The 16,566-nt window shown below is 40.2% G+C and overlaps 1 protein-coding gene across 7 annotated transcripts in view; it reads right to left on the reverse strand.

Annotated features, from left to right (window-relative positions):
- The window catches only part of LOC125748000 (uncharacterized), a 108,806-nt gene that overhangs the window by 62,469 nt on the left and 29,771 nt on the right, over nt 1-16,566 (reverse strand). For 2 of the 7 annotated variants that reach the window (XM_049023756.1, XM_049023748.1), the window contains exons 3-4: nt 3,647-3,955; nt 2,908-3,009 (exon numbers count right to left, since the gene is read on the reverse strand). The exons of 2 other annotated variants lie outside the window; for them this stretch is intronic. In XM_049023756.1, the coding sequence (XP_048879713.1) occupies nt 2,908-3,009; nt 3,647-3,955 (411 nt within the window). Of the gene's footprint in view, nt 1-2,907; nt 3,010-3,646; nt 4,132-5,489; nt 5,818-6,058; nt 6,445-16,566 lie in introns of those variants that run through there. 3 more of the 7 variants (XM_049023758.1, XM_049023749.1, XM_049023750.1) reach the window with 2 other exon arrangements.

The following is a 16,566-nucleotide window of genomic DNA, read 5'->3' on the forward strand; positions in this document are numbered from 1 at the left end:
GTACCGCACACCGTACGCTCACACTCCATCAGGTAACCCACCCCGCTCAGCCCCCAGCGGCGCCCGACAAAAAAACCCCACACTCTCCTCAATATAAAAAAAATATAATTTTTAAAATAAATTAAATAATTTTTAATAAATGAAAAATAATAATAAATAATTAAATCCCTCTCCCATGACATCACATCGTACCACCACAACCACGCCCCCAACCTTTATGTCATAAATCTTTTTGAAAGAACCGGTATCCTTATACTCTCTAACTTGGTTTGCGAGTGTTTTGCAAGACGAGCAAAAATTTTATACATTTTAACTTGATAAAACGAGTGAGGTCTTGCAATATGAGTATTGTGTATACGCTTTGTCTGCCCAACATCACATAATCACAACTGAGCCGATGGTTCCTCTCTCGCCCTCTCTCTTGCTGCGGGATTGTGGGTAATCATTTCCCATGCTCGGTCTGTTAGCGTGCCTCACTCGTATAGTCAAAATTTTGCAGAAAAGCACCACCCGAATAAGGTCACAGCAGTGCGAGTGATGAAACTGTTTAACAACAAAGCAATATCCACATTTCGCAAAATCGAAAAGAAGGCAAAAGCAGCTGTCATTGGACAGGTTCCTTGTAAAAGGCCATAAAAAGAAAAACTTGCCAACTATCATATGCGTCCACCAAAAAAAAAAAAATGGGACAATATTTTAAAAAGCAAAATCAACATATTACTGTTCCTCCTCCTCAGTATGAAAATGAAACCAACACTCACTATATTTGAAACTGACTTCAGATTTCCAATATGTGCAATCAGCATTGTAATGTACATCACGTTTGACCTCCATTACATAACTAGTAACGAACAGGTAACTAGGGCTGCAGCTATTATTCCATCGCTTAATTGATTTAAATACTTTTGTCTTATTAAAGACCTTGTGAATAGGTTTCCTTTTTAGGAACATTTTAAATGATTGAACTCCATACAACAACTGACAAAGGAACGAAACCCTTTTAGTGCATTTATGTACGTTTTTTTTTTGTACTACAAAGAAAAATTGTATTGTGCTTCTTGATGCATTATACAACTTACCTTTAAACACTGTCTTCCTGAGAAAAGATTTTGTGATTCCAGACTCCTGTGAATAATGTAACTTGAGGAATATTACTTTGTAAGGGATTTTAGTGGGTATGGTAAATGACAAGGCTTGCAAAATTATATGTAAAAATGGATGTGACTTCGGTTTCTGTAATAATGCATTCTATAAATACATATTTACAAAACCTTGCGAATTTGAACAGTATTCTTAACCAAACTGCATGTATTTTTTTTATCCTCTACAAGAAGAGTATGTATTTCCAGCTCTCTCCTCAAACACTTCACTGCAGCATCAAAAAGTGATGCAAATGGTTGCTAATTATCTGAGCCACGATTCGTTATGAAGATTACTGTGACGGCTGCTCTACCAGTTACACAGTATTAAAGCATACTCTCCGTTTTACTCACTGCATCGTAATTTTTAGATATTACAATAGTTATTAAATTGATGCATTTTGGCACTTGTCTATTAGTATTATTTTATTAACACTTCTAATTGCATAAGTTTCTGGATAAAGGTGTGCACATTTAGATTTTTTTGCACTGTCATTTATTTTGTACACATTAAGTCAGTTTATTTAGTTCCTTACCTTTTGTGTTTACCGTTTGGGAAAGCCCTGGCCAGGGGGGTAAAATGTGGCAGTAAGGTAAAAGCTAAGTCCTCCAGGAACAGGAAATTGGACCACCTCACGCTAGTGGTATGTTGTGGGGGAAGCTGGGTTTTAATTTCTTTCTTTAATGTTTAGATTTATTTTGGATTTGTAATGATATTGAATTGGTCGTGTAGTGGTGGTATAATTTTGACATTTGGTTAATCGTTTAATATTTCTCCCCCTTTTGTCTGATTGTCTTTGTGGGTATATACACACCCCCTTGTCCTGTTGAGGAGTTAGTCCATTTTAGCGAGTTTGTCAGTTAAGCTGACACGAGAAATCAAACAACTTAAGTTTATTTTTGATAAGTTCAGAACAAAATCAAACTAAGTTCATTTCTGTGTTATTTGTGCAAACATTTGTAATTAAAAAAATCTTGTTCTTCAAAAACTTTCCAGTGCCCTTACACCTGGCCTGCTTGGTCCCCCACAATTAAAATAGTATTTTATTGTAATATTTTGCAATTTTGGGCTTAGACCATTTTTTTTTTTTATTTCCTAGGAATGCACATCAATTTATGCAGCAAACTGGAATAATGCAACCAATGACAAAATTCATTGTCAACTGTTATTACACTCATTACTGATTAGTTGCTGCAGCCCAAAAATAAGCATGATACTTGTAATTACCCTTGAATACACCGTTGTCTCCGCATTTCCCACTGCAGTTCACATACCCAGTCAGAAAACAGTCTCCCAGCTTTTAGTCACTTTCATTTGCTTCAGCATAACATTTGAAGAACCATACAATTATCAATATTCTCATAACTTACACATGGCAGCTCAAAATCATTTTGCTTTCAGTGTGTATGGGCCATTTGCAGTACCACCCATTTTCTCAACATATTGTTTGCATGTAGCTAGCAGTCGCCGATTCACAAACTTCAAAGTATTTTGGCAACACACAAATACCATCACTAATTTATTATTTTCTATACATAATTTATAATATGCTAATCTTTGGACGTTCAGGGGATCCCATTTGTGTACCGTGTACTTTTTTTGCACAGTGTATATCATCTTTGCACTATATTTACTTATTACATTACTATTGCTGCACAGAGATGGCACTGCTCAACACTATTACAACGTTCCTATGCTGACAAATACCGAAAAGACTAAAAATAAAAGTGCACAATATACATTTTTTTAAAAATTTTATATCGTTACCTGTGCAGCCTTTGATGTGATGGTTGGTTTGTCACCCTTTTCAGCTCTTAATGAGGTACAAGGGAGATGCTGCGATCCACCACCCACTGGGATGTCACACACCTAGGTATTTGAAATGAAAACACCACCATAACTGTTGTGCGGTTCACTCCCCCTGTGCTTAAAGAAGATATAAACATTTGTGGGACCTAAAAAAGAATCACAATTATGTTCAGTTTAACCTGCCTGAGATCTGGTGCGACCACTAAATGGAGATGAATCGCTAAGAACACGCCTCCAGTTTCCATTGGTGAATTAAACATCAATCATGCATTGCTACAAGCATCTTTGATCTTAATTTGCATAACTTAATTTGACACAAGCTCTATATAATCAGAAATAAGTGATAGCTGCAGATTATCTACCAGACCTAAATTCCACAGTCCTCTCAACTAGCAAACCTTGAAACTGTCAATGCTTATGAAGAGAACTGGCTCAAAATGGACAAAAACAACATTTAATTCCAATGTCATTTAATGGTGAAATGGAATGACAGCAGTAGATGAGGAAAAAATGTAGTTGCTTTAGCGGTAATTCATTGCTACCTGGGACAATTAATAACAACAGACCTTTTAATATCAGAGGTGGAGTAATGGGCCCCAAACAAATGCTCTGCTGTCACTTACGAGTGTGAATAGCTAGATGCCTCAATCTGTGAATCAGCACATGCTCTTCACCAGGAACAGGAAACTATACTCACTTCTCTACTGGAGTCCTGTTCATTAGGCTCTGCCATTACTCCACCACGGTCCATCCATTTCCTTTCTGCACAGTTTTTACTTTCAGCAGTATTACTGTTATTATTTACTCTGTTTACTGGCTGTGAGGCAATGGATTGTTTTTGTATATTGTAATCCAGTTCATCCAGCTCAGACTTAATCTGGTCCGGTAACATGAGAGGAAGACACCCCACTTCTTCAGTCTTCTCCTCAAAAGGAAGTGAGGGTTGGAGGATCCTGTGTTCAGAAGGGTTTTCGGCACACGTGAGGGCTGATGCCTGCTTGTTCAGGTCCACGACTCCCTGCTCTGGTTTGCTCTCATGCTGCCCGAGGAATTCCTGCTTAATGTCAGTCTGCGGAGGTTCCCTGTCCTCCTCCAGGCCGGAATTATACTGTGGCTCATGGAGTTGTTGACTGGGAGAAGCAGCTCCACTGAAGACAGAGAGAATAACAGGATAGTTGCTATCTGTAGAGAAAGAGAGATGATTTAACAGAAAACCTTAATTATTAGAGATGTGCAAAATCACTTCACAATGCAATTGCAAATGTACAGTGTAGGATTTTAACTATATTACTATTTATATTATAATTTTTGCTGTGTTCACACCTGGTAGTGGTACTAACGTGTCCTGGGTGATCCGATCACAAGTGAACAGTGCTAAATACAGGTGAGAACGCACCAAAAATGCATCGAGATCCAAATCGCTCAAACCACATTCTGAGGTGGTCTGGGACATATATGGCCACATCTTTATAGTAGTATGAAGGTAAATGTGTCCTGGACCACAGGGAAAGACCGCCTGCTCAACACCCACACAAGAAGATCAGCTAAGTACGCATGTACTCATTATCCGCAAGCGGCATCTTACATGATTAATATCAGAATGCATGTCAGTGCCAAGTGGGCCAGTGACAGAGAAGTTTTGAAATGTGCACAGATCATATTTATTGCACATTTTGATTAAACTTATGTCCATGCTTTATTAATATTAGTGAAATGTGCCAGTAAAAATGACATGAACGCAAAATTGAAAGCATGTAGGTAAAGAATGTACATTCAATAGTCTAGATCAGAGAACCTGCAGCTCGTGGGTAATTCACATTTTCATGTCTTAACATATAATGATAATACTTTGGTAAATATAAATTATTTATGGGTAAATATTTCTCATTTAGATATTTCTTTAGCTATATGTGAATGAGGCGGTCCATCAAGCACTTCTGCGATATCTTAACCGCATAATTCACATCTTCCTCCATCTCATTCCCTACTCAAGTCAAAATGGTATGCTTTTCGGAGTTTTCTTCGGCGTCCGAGATTGGATGTAGGCTTCAAGGTTTATTAGGATTCCTAAATCTTTCGTGTGCTTTTTGTATTAAATCGTCACCACACCTTCCCAGGTCTTCGCACAATTATATTTTCTCCGATTTACATATTATAGCCAGCTGAGTTTGGAGTGGTGAATACATTTTGCATTGCTCGGTCTGCAAAGTTGTAAGTAATGACGTGGAGAGTGAATGACTGCAGAGCCAAACTAACTTTACACAGAAAGGGGTGAGGGTAAAGACTATCGTTACAGAACTGAACGATATTGTGATATTAGTCACCTTTGTGCTGTTACGCGTCCGACTGAAATAAAACAGAGAGCCCCCCTCCCCGCCTGGAAATGGTTTTAGTTTTTGTAAAGTACTTGAAATAAATGCAATAAATGTTTGTGTGTGCAGTCTGCGTTCAATATCAAACGTAAGAGACAATCTATTGAGTTCTAGGCTTCGTCATCCCCAAGAAAACTCAATTAAATGCTATTAAAATAATGTACTCACCCGACATTAGATCTTTTGCCTCGATCTCTCGGAGCCTCTGCCGAAGCTCTTCGTTATCCCTCAACAGTCGACTAGTTTCCTCCTGGTACTCCAAAATCGTATTTCCCACAACTTCTAGTATCTCTCGAGCGGCCAGCGTTAAGCGCTCGGTCAAATAAGCATTCAAAGTATGCATTACTGTCATTGTTAAAGTTTGTGCGTAGTACACCAACTTACAACAAATGTTGACTGACAAAAAGAACGACGTTTTCCCCTCTTATAACAGGCGTACGTGACGTCAGGTAACTTCAGCACTTGCCTTTATTTCCGGTTTACCCTAGAGCTGCATCTGGAAGTTGGCATACAAGAAAGCTCAACGCTAATCAATTTAAGAAAAGGTACTTTAGCGTTCACCTGGTCTCTGGTGCATCTGCCACGAATACAGCTATAACATGTTAAACATTGCAGAAGTACTTCCCCTAACGAAACGTTCCAGACTAAACAAGCAAGTACAGCCACTCTGAATACTAATAAATTGAAATTTATATATGTATGTAATTCCTTAACGTATTTTATTATATAATGCTTACCTGGACAAGGATGGAAAGTATAGTCACGATCCTTTGCCATTGCATCAGGAGGCATAAATGATACATTTTCAGTCCCGTAAATATCTCAAATGATTTATGTATTATACAGGTCAAGTTATTGCTGTCAAAAATCAATACCTGGATGTTTTATATGTATGAATGGAAACTGTATTAAAAAGAAAATGTAAAATAAATATTTAGATTGATCGATAATGGATGGATGGAAAAGGAAACTGTAATAAAATAATTAGTATACCCTGGTCATTCCAGTGGAATCTAGACTGAACTGCCCTTTTTTTATCCAAAGTCGTACACTGGCTGATGTACGTATGTATATCTTTTGGGGCAAAGTGCCGACTACACACGTAGGTGATCCCACGAAGAATATTGAAAGTTGGTCCCTCATCTCTTTTGATCGCCCTCACCTAAAGAGCACGTATTTTTTCATGAACAGGGAAATCATGGAAACTCAAATACGGATGTTTTTCATTGCTGTTAGAACACCAAGGAACACTGCACTCTCTCTATTTGACTATCCTTGCCGGCTCCCCCTTTGAGTCTGGTCCACCTCAAGGTTTCTTCCTTCTAGGGAGTTTTTCCTTGCCACTGTCGCCTATGGCTTACTCACTGGGGGCTTTGGGTGAGGATACTGTAAAGCGCTTTGAGACAATGTAATGTTGTGATAATGCGCTATATAAAAATAAATTTGTTGTTGTTGTTGCAATAGCATCTCCTTGATGACTGTGCCATGCTTGTTAGATGGGCCGATAGCGTTAAGTTTTCTTGTGCGGCCCGGAAATACTGATAACCTGCTTCGAGTCAGAACCGAAGTTTCCTGACATCATTGCGAAAAAAAATCTTATTACTTCTGTTTCTATTTGCCCGAACGTGATTCTTGTCACGTTAACTGTGCAATTTAACCGTAGCATTAACACGTTTTGATTGAAATCATCACTGACATTTTCATCACTTCATATTGCAAACCCAGATAAGGTAACAAAAGTTAATTCTGATTCTCATTTGGATTTTCCATAATTTAAAGGAAGGAATTATTTTCAAACTATGTTTGAAAATCAAGGTATTACAGTATAGAAAACAGTCACTCTGTTAAATGTCCACCACTATCAAGACACGACTTCATCATAAAGATATTATCTCCAGGAAAGAGTCCTGGTAAATGTTTTCAAGCTTTTCTCTTTCGTGTATATTGTTTTAATAATAGTCCAGAAAAGGACTAGTAAAGTATGAATGTTTTGATAAAATATAACCAAACTTTACAAAACATCGTATCCCCTTTTTCTAATTATATAATCTTGTTTATACAATGTTGATTGTGGCTTCTTATCTTTATTGAGATTCAGATTCTGGTGATGTCTGACGGACCTCGGTGGCGGAACACAGGCACACGGGATAGGTGAGACAACAAGGTTATTCAGTGAAATAACCGGGTCAATTGACGTTGGTTAAGGTTAGCCGTAATTAACTGGGTTAGGCTTAGCCGTAATTAAGCGGGTTAGGCTTAGCCGTAATTAAGCGAAGTATGAACATGCATGTATTGTGTGAATGGTTGGACTAAGACTATTATAGAGGCTTAGAGTTGCTTCTGTCAGTCCATTTCTTATTTTGCCAGGTGGGAAAGAAGTACTGGTGATTGAGGGATCAAGGACGGGTTTCATCCCAGAAAACCGATACCGCTGCACGAACACCTTGCAGTAGAAGGCCGTATTGGGGTCCTCCCACATATCTCGTACCAGTGAAATTCCACCCAGGACCTGTGTAGTACGGAGATGAAAAAAATGGGAAAGAATCAGAGTAAACAGATTGATCTAGAGGGAGATGAAAAGTTCATGGAAGGATATAAACCAGGTTCAGGACAAATAAGTAATCGGAGGTGGAGGAAAAAACATGGATTTGAAGGGAAACTCCACACTCCGGATATCCTAAAATTACAAGGAGATGTAAAACTCCAATTTAAAATTGGAGGAAAGGAAGAAGGAATATAAGTATTCAGATGATTGGTTGGAACAAAGTAAGTTAAGAGATATACGTAGAAAGCAGAGTATGCAGCAATTACATGGAAGGATAGAGATAGTGTTTATGAGACGAGCAGATCATGGCAGAATTGCGCAATGTAAGCAAAAAGATGGAGAAGAGCCAGAGGATTTTATGGATAGGATGAGAGTGGTGTTTAGAGGGAATTCAGGAATTCCTTATAATGAGGAAAATGGAGGAGTTTATCAGCAACAGTTAAAACGTGCGTTCATCACAGGGCTAAAACCTGAACTGAAGAGATACATAGATAAACATTGGGTACATCAGAATACTGGTTCAGTACAGCAAGCTCTAGAATATGCCCAACTCGCCCATACAGCACAAAAACAGAAATCAGACGCATGAATCCTCCGGGGAGGGGAGGGTTCAGAAGAAGGTCACGAGGCCGAGGAAGGGGGAGAGGTGCTTTTTTTTTTAGAAGCAATCAGCGAAATTTATTACAGCAAGATATCACTTGCTGGACATGCGGAAAACTTGGGCACTTAGCCAGACAATGTAGAACCAAGGCCATTGACAACCCAAATTCTACAGAGAGTCAGTGACAATTAGTCTGTGAACCATCAAAGGAGCCAGATAAGCTGCAAAAACAGGATGAGACAGAAGAGATAGATTTGCAAGCAGTTTGCCAGCTGCTAGCACTAAAACAACTTGAAGAACTGCCAAAACAAAGGCTTATTATAAATGGAAAAATATATGAATGCCTATGCGATACAGGAGCCTGTAGAACAGTGTTAACCACTAGCCCCCCAAGGGTCACCTTTTCCTCGTCCTCCATAAATATACAAACTGCAGGAGGCCAAGCCGAAAGTCATCAATTGACAAATCCAGTTAGTATAAAAGATGAGGAAACAGAGTTAGAATGTCATGCCCAGGTGCTAATAAGCCCTTCATGTCCAGTCAATCTGTTAGGAAGAGATCTGATGATACAAATGGGTATTAGTGTGATTGCAACACCCCTATCTTTCCTGTGCAGAAGGGAAACACTGGGAAATGGAGAATGGTGCAGGACTTAAGGCCAGTAAATGAAATAGTACAACATGCTGCACCAGTTGTGCCTAACCCACACCTTTTGCTCAATTCCTTGTCCCCTGACAAGAAGTATTTTTCAGTAGTGGATCTGAGTAATGCCTTTTTCTCAGTACCACTACATCCTGATTCACAACACTTATTTGGTTTCACTTACAAAGGACATAAATACACATACACTAGACTCCCTCAAGGGTTTTCAGAAAGTCCACATGTATATACAATGGCACTACGGTATTCAATAAGTTCCTGTAAAATACCACCCCATAGCCAAGTGCTACTGTATGTAGATGATATATTAATTGCTTCAGATACAAAACAACATTGCAAAAAAGCCACACTGTTAGTGTTACAGAATTTGTAAGATACAGGACATAAAGCATCAAAACAAAAGTTACAATATTGCAGAGAGGAAGTAACATACCTTGGACACAAGCTCTCCCAACAAGGCCGATCATTATTAGAAACTAGAAAACAGGCAATATAAGAGGCACCAAAGCCAAAGACTAAGCAACAAATGATGTCCTTCCTAGGACTTTGTAATTATTGCAGAGAATGGCTACCTGATTATGCCGCACTCGTTCAACCTCTGCAAACCCTAATTTATGGAAAGGACATGGCCTTAAAAGATAGAATTCAGTGGAAAAAGGAGAATTGGCATTCACAAACTTAAAAATGATGCTACAAACAAATGTGATACTTGCCTTACCAGATTATCAACAACCATTTACCCTATGTGTTGACGCAAACGGAACGGAACGGAAGATGGAGAACCACATTCGTGTAAAGCAGTTGTGGAAGAACAAACTAAACCCAGAGCAGATATTTTACAGACCCCAATACCAGACTCAACGGTTGTTTTTGTAGATGGATCAGCATCAAAAAATGACATGGGGAAGAACAAGGTCGGATATGCTGTAGGTACATCTACTGAAGTGTTAGAGGCCAATGCACTCCCCCCTGCTTGTTCAGCACAAGCGGCTGAACTCTATGCTGTAATTAGGGGATGCGAGCTCTTCAAAAACACTTACTATATACACTGATAGTCAATATGTGTTTGGAGCTGTTCATCACCATGCAAGAGTGTGGAAAAATAGAGGATTCAAGACATCGCAAGGAACATCTCTAACTCATACAAACTTACTACTTAGGTTGTTAGATGTTGTGCAATTACCAACTTGCCTTGCAATATGCAAATGTAAAGCACACCAAACTGATGCTTCTGCAATGGCTAAAGGAAACAGTTTTGCGGACATGACAGCGAAAAGCTCTGCACAAAAACAGCCTACCTTAACTCTGACAGATGTCTTGTTAATAGACAGTGATGTACTATGTGATGCACAGACTCATGCTCCTAAAACAGAAATAGAGTTGGATCAAGAAAGGAGCAATACAGCAAGGGAAAGTTTACTATATGAATGACAAGCCCATCCTACCAAAAAATTTATATAAAACAGCTGCCTTAGTGAGCCATGGAAATACTCATGTCTCAACAGGAGGGATGGTACATATTATCCAACAATACTTTTATACTATTAATTTTTCTGATTATGCAAAACAATTTTGTCGAGCGTGCTTAATTTGCTGTAAATATAATGCACAGGGCAACATAAGGCCAAAACGTGGCCAGTTTCCCGCAGCTGAGTACCCATTTCAAGTTGTACATATGGATTTTATTGAATTATCTTGGTCACAAGGAAAGAAGTATTGTCTAGTCATTATCGATACTTTCTCTAAATGGGTAGTGATATACCCTGTAAAACACTGTGATGCAATGACCGTTGCAAAATGTTTGGTAGGCCATTATTTCCCTACCTATGGCATACCTCATATTATAAGATCAGACAATGGGACTCATTTTGTAAATCAGACCATGTCCCTCTGCTCACAAGCACTCGGGTTTACGATCAAAAATCATTGTGCTTATCACCCTCAGAGTGCAGGCTTAGTGGAAAGAACTAATGGCACCATTAAAACAAGGCTCAGAAAGACAGTGGAAGAGACAAAAAGGCCGTGGCCAGAATGTTTGTCCCTAGTAAAATTATAGATGAGAATAACTCCCACTCCTGCAGGATTGACACCTTTTGAAATAGTGTATGGTAGACCGTTTTCCTTAGCAACCGAAATGAGTGATATAGGGAAAGCAGACAGAGAAAATACGTTGGCTAATTGGATGCGTAAGCTATTATCATCACAACAAAAACATAACCCCAGTAGTCTGCCAGTAAATTCTGTTTCTAATCAGCAGGATAATCTGCAGCCAGGAAATTGGATCCTGGTCAAGGTCCTGTTGCGAAAGGAGTGGAGCACTCCTCGGTGGGACGGATCTTATCAAGTCCTCCTCACAACACCAACAGCTGTGAAGATAGCAGAACGACCTTCCTGGATACATAAGAGTCACTGTAAGCCCGTATCAGAGACCTCTTCACCTCCGGAGTAGCAGTGGAAGTCCGCTACAAAGGCGCAGCAATCAATAGGATACTGACGTCTCAACCCGGTGAAGAAAACAGCTGATCTGCACTCCATTTAGAATGGCTCTGATTGGGTGGGGATGCGGTAAGGTGACTCTCGGTGTAATTCTCTTTATGGGAATTGTTGGTCTGCTTCTGCACTCACCAGAGCAGGTGTTTCGCCCACCTAGATGGACACATGACGGCTCCCACCTGAGGCCTATCTCCACAAATGAGACCCATCCTTTCCTACAAAACTACTGGTACCGTTATGTTTATGATACAACAAAGAAAGACAATTTAACTAACTGTTATGTCTGTACTCATATGCCATCTCATGCCGATGGATTAACTATATATGGGAAACCTATGAATAAGTCACAAGCCAAATGTGCAGCTTCCTTTGCAGGTGTGGGGTATCAGCATGCAAACATAAAGATTAGTGACACAGATCCATACACTGCTGGTTTGGACAACGGCGCATGTGATACACAATTTTGGATTGATTTTGCTATTAAGGTGTCAAACGTATATTTTCCTTTATCTGTCCATCTAAACCAAGACCCTAAAACTTTTAATCATTCAATGTGTTATAAACAATCAAACGGCACCCATCTCATTGGGAAATACCCCATGAGAAGGTATGGAGAAGGTGCCCCGCTAAACATTAGTGGATGTAGTAATGGCACCTACTGGGTGCAAGGAGTGGCTTGGTCGTGTGGACCCGGCGCATACTTTGTTTTGCCCTATAACTGGTATGGTGTGTGGGCTCCAATCTTTGTGTCAGATCATACTTTCTTGGTGTCACTGTCATCCACGGCACTTATCCACAGGCGCCGGTCCACCATCACTACCGCCCCTCTCCGTCCTCATGACAATGTCTGGGGTTCAGATGTTCCCCAGGAGTTTAAACATTGGTCTACAGACCAGAAAGTATTAATGTCTCTTTTTCCCTGGGTAGGAACAGCAAAGAATATGTTACGATTAGAAACTATTGATTATCGTTTGGGGCTGTTCATAAATAACTCCATCATAATAAATGAGCAACAGAATGAAGAGATAGATGATATTAAACAGATGGTCATTCAGAATAGAATGGTTTTAGACATGCTTACTGCTGCACAAGGTGGTGTGTGCGTGCTTTTGAATAATACCTGCTGTACATATATTCCCGATATTGCAGCCTTGGACCGTCTGCGAGAACTTCAGAAAATCATGTCCCTGGATCCCCATGCCGGTCCCTCATGGTTGGACTGGTTTCTCACCGGGTCCTGGTGGCAGTTGCTGTTAAAGTTCTCACTCCCCATTCTTGCTACATTATTACTCTTTTGTTGTTGTTTCATTTGTATTCTACCCTTCCTCCGTTCCATGATACAACACACTTTTAGTTCTGTTTTTCTGCTATACGCTGCAGAAGAACGAATGGATTTACTAACCTTGCCTAGCCCTCTTAATAATGATGATGATGTGATCTGAATGACGGTTGTGCTGAAAGTATTTTTGCAATTTGTACAATACTGATGTTTCTCATCATACTGTCATGATAAACAGGAGGGACTGTTAGGTTGAAGAAATTGTTATTAATCATTTGTTATCATTTCTGTATAATCAGCAATGAGTGTAACCATGTATATGTATTATTTTGTTTTCCTCTAACCTCATACTTTAGATTATATTAATCATAGCATTCAGCTTGCATGTATCCTGAGTACGTGTTCAAAAGTTGACCACCAACTGACCACCACTTATCTTCTTTGTAAGAAGACCCCTGCACCTCCCCTACTGACTATAAATAAAGGGGCCAAGGGGGACCACCCTTTGTAGCACATTCCTTTGTAGCTCATCCTGCAGAGAGTGTGGTTACCCTTGTGCAAGTAAAACTTTAAAGTGTGTTGTCTCGTAATTCATAGTGTGTGCAGAGTTGGGGTGGAAAGCCTGGCTCTTTCTCCAAAACTGACAATAATTAGATTAGATAACATTAGATTAGACTACACTAGACTAGACTACATTAGATACTTTATTGATCCCGAGGGAAAATTAAGTATCCAGCATCTTACACGTACAAAAAAAAACCTCTATGCATAAGACCAAAAGAATGGGAGAACATAAGTCCGATGGGGGAGGTGTGGGGGTGCTTGCTGGGCATGCTATAGTGACAAACCTATTGGCTGGCAGATTATGATCAGAATTCCCCAGTGGAGGAATGGGGTGGCAGTACATGCATGTCACCCATTAGCACACATGAGGTCTATTGTCCTGTTCTTTCTGGTAGGGCAAACAGAATCAGCTTTACTGGCCGAGTATTTCGACACATACATGCAATTTCTCTCTGGTGTTTCGTTGCTCTCAGTATATTTAAACATGACACAGCAGAAAACAGGACTACAAAAAACAAACAATTAGATACAATATACACAGAAGAGACTTAAGCCAGAGAGCCATAGTGCAAAGGTTTGTAAGGAATCTACTTGCAGAGTCTCCACAATTTCAGGAAAACGGTGGTTTATTGAACAGTAAGAATAATATAATGTAATACAGTGTATACATGCACCGGGTACTGAAAGGCAGCTGAAATACAAATTAAGGACAGTTCTTCACCCCCCTTTATACTCCAAAAGTTCCTCACCAACAAGGTGCTGTGTGTAGGTGATGTGAATTTGCATAAAAAGAGTGACCTCCTGGAGTGTGAGGATCCTGAGACAAGGACGAGACGAGACGAGACAGGACAGGACAGGACAGGACAGGACGGGACAGGACAGGACAGGACAGGACAGGACAGGACAGGACGGGACGGGACAGGACGGGACAGGACAGGACAGGACGGAGATTCCTCATGAGAGCAAATGGCTGCTCAGCCACTTCTCTGGCCACTGTCAGTTGAATTATCTTCCTTATCACCCTAGTGGTGGCGACTGGAACATCCATTCCCTCCCAGACTTCCCCCATGATCATGAATTGCTACAGATGTAGCCACTTCAATTTTCCCCTGTTTCCATGATGGGGCCTTGGCTGGTCCTTGGCTGGTCCATGACTGGTCCCTGCTGGGTTCTGGGTGGGACCTTGACTATAACGAGATCCCCCCCCTGATGATGGAATGAAAGCTTAAGTGATTTACCTGAAATCAGGTATTGTAGCTCCTCTGCAAAAAATGAAAATCCAAGCAAGTAAAATTCTTATATTTAGACAAAATTCTAATTTTACTTCCCCTTTTAGAGATGAGGCGGACCCAAGATGTGTGCAATACAATAATTACAGGCCCAAACAAAGTAATAAGACTGATACTGTCGAGCAATGAGGGACAGTGTGGTATATGACAATGAAACTTATCATGCTGTATTTTTCAGTACTTTATAAAATAAAATAATCCTTCAGTGTATTTTTTCTTTCTGCCTTTCTTTTATGTGCAAAAGTACATATTACTCTTCTGCCTTATTTGGTAACACCCTGCAAGTGAATAGTAAGTGGTGAGGGGGGTTGCTCCCCTTGGCTGGGTTTTGGCAGGCAGCCAGCTTGGAGGGGAAAATTGAGGTGGCTGCATCTGTAACACTGTCTGTATTCAAACGATCAACCAAGAACATTGGGACATCATCACTACTTTTCCTTACAGGTGCGTAGTGTAAAGATGCTGGTTATTATATACAGCCATGGAAAAATGAGTTTCACTCATTTCTCTACATATGGGTGTGCGTCTGTGAATAATATATATTTTTTGCAAACTGTAGCCTGGTTCTTCCCTGCTTCTCATTAAAGAAGGGCTTCTTCCTTGCTTTATGGGACGTCAGTCCTGCTTCTAGGAGCCAGATATGAACTGTCCTAGCAGTGCACTTCACAACTGCGCTTAACGCTTCCCGTTCCTTTTGAAGGTCATGTGATGTCATTCGCCGATTCATGAGGCACTGCCAGATAAGTTGTCTGAAGTTGGCTGACTGTCCCTTGTAGTCTGTTCCTGTCCTGTTTGTACTGCAGCGAACAGCCTGGATTATTGCAGAGTAGAACTGGGTCAGCAGCTCCTGAGGCAGGTTGGACTTCCTGAGCTGGTGCAGGAGGTACCTCCTCTGCTGGGCCTTTTTGACAACTGTGTCTGTGTCGGCCGCCCACTTTACGTCCTGGGGGATTGTGGATCCCAGAAACCTGAAGGTTTCCATTGTAGACGCAGTGCTGTTGCGTAGGGTGAGGGGGGGCAGTACTGGGGGGCACTTCCAGAAGTCTATCATCCCCACCGTTTTAAATGTGTTGATCTCCAAGTTGTTCTGACCACCCCAGAGGGCCAGCTGCTCGGCCTCCGGTCTGTATGCAGACTCATCACTGTCCCTGATGAGGCCGATGACCATCATGTCATCTGTAAACTTCAGGAGCTTAACAGATAGGTCCTCTGAGGTCATTTGTGTAGAGGGAGAATTAAAATAGAGATAGAAATAGAAAGCCTTTTATTGTCTTTGTACTGGAGCACCGATGCTACTTGCACAACGAAATTGCAGTGACGAAATTGCAGTGATCACTTCTGAAGTGCAGACATATACAGACATTAAGTTTGCAGTGCAGACAGCATAGACATGTTATTAACAAACACATATATATTTACAGTATTTGGCAGACGCCAGAGAGAGATGCAATACCGCTTTTGTCAAAATGACAGGTCGGGTCAAAGGTCACGTTCAAAAGTTCAGTGGGCGGAGCTTATGTTGTGGTGGGTTGAGCTTGGTTGTGTAACTGACGCAATAGCATGTGGATTTAATTATTTATTAAAATTTTTTTTTTTTTCTTCTTCCCCGGGGGTTGGTTGTGTAACTGATGCAATGGTATTTGGATTTAATTATTTATTTATTATTTTAAATGATTGTGGCTTAGGGGGCATGGGTTGGTTGTGTTAGTGATGCAATGGTATTTGGATTTAATTATTTATTATTTTAAATGCTTATTTTAAATGTTTATTATTTTAAAATGATATTGAGGAGAGTGCTTATGAGTGTGTATTATTTT

The sequence above is a fragment of the Brienomyrus brachyistius genome, chromosome 8 (genome assembly GCF_023856365.1).
Source record: "Brienomyrus brachyistius isolate T26 chromosome 8, BBRACH_0.4, whole genome shotgun sequence".
Classification (NCBI taxonomy): Eukaryota; Metazoa; Chordata; class Actinopteri; order Osteoglossiformes; family Mormyridae; genus Brienomyrus; species Brienomyrus brachyistius.